Below are 4968 nucleotides of genomic sequence, written 5' to 3' on the forward strand. Positions count from 1 at the left end.
CAAGCATAAGGAACGGCCGAAACAATGGTGCTTTCATAATCTTTGATAATTCTTCGGTCTCACTGCAGTCAACACATATTATTCAACCATTTCTTTATCTTTCCTAAAGGCGGATACAGGATTTTTAAGTTGATGGGGACGTCAATTCGGGACGCCATCTTTTGACTTGAGCTCCTCCCTCATATTCGAAAAGTTTTTGGTTTAAATGTTTGCAGGTGGGTCGGGTGAATTTTAGCTATTTTGAATCCGAAAAGCGCCTTTTATGCGTATTTTATTGCTACATGTGTATTTTCTCTTTTACATTGAAAAAGTAAACATGTTGATCCGCTTGTGTTTCCCGTCGTCTTAACATGGTTTTAGTATCCTGCTGGCAAACTAAGCCCTACTGGTATCAAAATAAATTTATTCTTAATTGTCTGAAACAATGCTTGATATTAGTTATTTTTATGATGTTTACGAGGTTAAGAGTACAAATGTTAAATGTTACCACGTGAAATAAAGCTAAAACAAAGGTTAACTGTTTTATGTACGATTGCGTTATCTTTAATATCTTATGGTTGCTACAATTGAACAAATCGTGGCATCAATTGAATATGTCTCGAAAATCACTCCATTAAAGGACCTCTTTATATAGTTTAGAAAACACATTAAATCAATAGATGCCATCGTATTGAATTTAAAGCGTTGTTCAATTGTCCATGTATTTAATAATGTCATGGTTTACAATTAAGCTAAGTTAATACAATACTTTTTTTTAAAATATCTCATTAATGGTATAAGAACTTTCTTCAAATCGGTTACAGAACAGAACATTAATTTTGACTTTAGTCTTAACACAATCTCATTAAAATCATATCGTGACGTTCACTTCTTTTCATTACGTTATGTACACATAGCGTAACGTCGTGAAGCGTGTATTGGGGATCTGATTTTAATGAGATTGGTCTTAACAGCACATGGCCACACACACTACAGAAATATGAAATACACACACAAATTAAATAAATGCATGCATATTAGTTACATTTTAACGCGTTTTCATGGTTTTAAATGTTTTTATTTATTTATTTATGTTTGAATACGTAAAAACGTCAACCAAGCTACCCATATATTTAGCATGTACAATGACTGATATGTAAGTGAGAATGTTAAATAAGCACATACACGAAGTGAATTGCAAAATGAAATAGAATGAGAATTCGAAAACGTAAGCTCTATTGCAAAAAAAGATTATTATACATGCAGATAAATAAAAAGTTTATAGGTACGAATTTATTAAAATTTAATTAGTCTCAAAATAATGCGTTCCCTTAGAAAAAATAAGTAAGTTTTCTCTTCAAATGATTTGGAGAGCCCTCGTATTCAGTTAATAAGGGCATCTAATGAGTTGTTGCAAAACAACATAATGATGACAACAAATGTTTAAAGAAACTTCTAGTTGATTTGAAGAACTCGATTTATTTAGATAGGTTTATTAATATTTGAAGAGATCTCTAATTAATAAAGTTAAGATATCGTTTAATATTTCAGTTTACATAGATTTGGAGTTCAATACTTTTTAAACATTTAAACCTCAAATCTGTCTTGATTTAAACATGTTTGAAATACAGCAGTGCTACATTATAATTGAGAAAACCTTTAAATCAACAAAGTTAAGTGAGAGCACATGTTGAATTATGTATTAAATGAAATGTATTTACACTCTGTGCACTATTAAAACATGACGTATGTAAAATGAAAAATCGCAATAAAGTTAAATGAAGCGTAAATATCATAAACGTCAGCATTATCTGTTTATCTAGAAAACAGGATTTCTAGGAAAACGTTCCTTTATGCATTACTCAATCAATAAACGTAATAACTAATTAGACCTAAATATTTACAAACGTCAGTATAAACGTAGCTGTTTATCTAGAAAACAGGATATCTAGGAATACATTTCTTTATGCATTACTCAATCAATAAACGTTATAACGTTTAATTAAACGTAAATATTTACAAACGTCAGCATTAACGTAGCTGTTTATCTAGCAAACAGGATTTATAGGAAAACGTTCTAGCAAACAGGATTTCTAGGAAAACATTTCTATATGCATTACTCAATCAATAAACGTAATAACGTTTAATTAAACGTAAATATTTACAAACGTCAGTTTTAACGTATCTGTTTATCTAGCAAACAGGATTTCTTTGAAAATATTTTGTAGCAAAATAGGTGTATATATATTGAGTGGTTTTATGCATTTAAGCCAATACATCGTTGTGTCTCTTTTTCGTCCTTAAAATTAATTACGAATTTAGAACTGCAGGATTGCGAAGATGCGTTACTTAAAATTAATTTTATGTGCGATATGCGTGCATGTTATTTTGTGTGTGCCAGCACCGGACATTACTGACTCTACATACCAAGTTTTGTCATCAAAGATTGACACCGTCAATTTAGAATTGGCTCTACTAAGAAACGAACAAGTTCAAACTAAGCAAGAGCTTATTGAGGCGAAAACGGAGATTAGAAGAATTCAAGAAAATCAGTAAAACGAATTTCGAAAGACATTTAATTTGAGAAGAAACACTCGACTGTCATATAAAATTATAGAATCACATCCGATGGATTAATCAACTGATGTTTGCTTGCACCCACGTACTAGACAACAGTGTGCTGTTGGAATTGACGTTGCAAAATACTTTCGACATACAATCCTTATACTTTTTTGCATCAATGCGCCCCCCTTTAAACAATGTTTCCAATTTCCGAAACGACCCTTTCTTTTTTGACCCATTTGTTTTGAAATTCTAACGGAACGCATTTTTGTATTTCCTTTAGATATATCGTTTCTGGAATTTTTCGCACGGGAAATATGCGTTAACACAATGTTTTATAGAGTTCAATTACTTTAGTTTGTTGACAGACAAAATGACAACGGTAAAAATTGTGATATTCATACACAGCCTTACCTAAAAATACAATCCCATCATAACGACTTTATTTCCTTTGCGTTGAAATAAAAACAAACCGTTCTGGACTGACCTTGACATACTTCATCAATCATTGTTACCAAATATTAATCCCATTTCATAAATCGAGTTTTTCGTTTCAATGATTATATGCAAACTAGAGGCAAATTTATTCACTTCGCCAGAAAACTAACACTCAGAACGTCATATCGACCATTTCAATGACATTTCCTTGATTAGCGGCAAATTTCCTTTCAATTGATATATTGAGGTACCAGACATCAATTTAACTTTCAATCAAATGAATAAGATTATTTCAAGCAAATCTGTGTAAAGCGAATACCTTAATTAATTAACATGCTTTCACAGAGGTTTATATGTAGTGATTCAAGGAAGACCGATTTATTATAAGTGAACTATCATTGTGTAAAATGAAACACATTTAGACAAAATATGTATATTTAAATTATTATTTTGATTGATATTTCTTATCACCCATTATAAGTTCTAATTTGAGGAAATTATCACTTAGACAGATTAAGCCATTGATCATACAAAGGAACAAAAATGATGTTTATCCAACAAAGACATGGTGTGTGAGTGTGAGGATAAAATAAGCGTAAATTAAAACTTTTGCACGTTAACATTTTTCTCTTCTGGTATACTTTACAGCACTGATATATCCAATTACATGTGCACACGCACGCACGCGCACGCACGCACACACGCACACGCGCACACACACACACACACACACACACAATAGCAAGACTTAAAGATAATTACTGATATTTTCCCTATCTGAAAGAGTTTGTTTCAATAAGCGTGATTTCTATAATCAATCAATAGCATTCTTGAACAATATATTGGGAATATGCATATAATGCACAAACAAGACAACATGTAATGTACGTTCAGTGACATCAAACAAGAAATATCATCAAAACTCATCGTTTTCAAGAGGTATCAATCTGTAAAGCTATACACTACCCATCACTTCTCAACATATACACTTATATTATCTTACTTTTTTAAGTGCATTTGTTTGTTGCTTGAATATTTTTTTTTCTAGCATATACGTATTCGGATGTTAATAGTGTTTGATAAGTTTCTTTCTTTCTGCGTCTGAAAAGTTACAGTCAAATAAATAATTAATTTAATCATTTAATGTATTAAAACAATATTTACAGACAGACAGATACGTGATTCTACTGAGAGAGGATGTGACCCTTCTGAAATCAAAGTTGGTCAACGTCAACGCCGCACTAGAACAACGAATGGCGAGTTTGAAAGAAACTGTCTCAGGAATCAACACATCACTTGAGGAAAAATGCCAGTCTGGGGAGTTTGGACCTCACCATAACCCACGTCCGTCTTACCCTGTGACCTTGACCATCAACTTTCAGCCAGCCTTCAAGAGCAAGCCGGCTATCGTTTATGGACTGAAGGTCTTGGACTCTGCCCATAATACAAATGTCCGTGTTAGAGGGTCAATTACGGAGATGACCAATGCATATTTTAAGTTTAAGATCTCGGAATGGGCCGATACTGTTATGTATGGCGCCAAATTTTCGTGGATGGCATGTCCGAAAACAAACACCTAACTTGATGATTGTGATGTACACTCATCCATTTATTATGCCTTTTAACAACGTTTGTAATACATGTACTCAATTATGGAATCATTCTAAATAATACTGGTTTTTCTTATAACAGACAGCTCGTTTAAAGCGTGTGAATTTTTATAATCTAATGTTTTTTTTTAAAGGTTGCAGCTTATGAATATGTGTTTACATTTAAACTAAGTGATATTACGAAAACCAGCATTCAGTGTATCTGACATCAACATAAGGTATATAAGCGAGAAAAGCTTGCAGGTATGTTGTGATTGATAATAAATCAAAGGTCGATATAGCTCAAATTTTCATTTTGGTTGTAATATCACATACTTTGTGACCATGAACCTCTTGGTAAAAAAACATTTTAATAAACATTCAATAAAAATCGCTTTAT

At 32.1% G+C, this 4968-nt stretch overlaps 1 protein-coding gene across 1 annotated transcript; it reads left to right on the forward strand.

Moving 5' to 3' along the window:
* The first annotated feature begins 3544 nt into the window (after nt 1–3544).
* LOC128244336 (uncharacterized) lies at nt 3545–4559 on the forward strand. Its single transcript, XM_052962351.1, has 2 exons — nt 3545–3574; nt 4146–4559. Exons 1-2 carry the CDS (start codon nt 3545–3547, stop codon nt 4557–4559), a joined length of 444 nt encoding a protein of 147 aa, XP_052818311.1.
* Nucleotides 4560–4968: the final 409 nt, after the last annotated feature.

Source organism: Mya arenaria, chromosome 8, assembly GCF_026914265.1.
Source record: "Mya arenaria isolate MELC-2E11 chromosome 8, ASM2691426v1".
In the NCBI taxonomy this organism is placed as follows: domain Eukaryota; kingdom Metazoa; phylum Mollusca; class Bivalvia; order Myida; family Myidae; genus Mya; species Mya arenaria.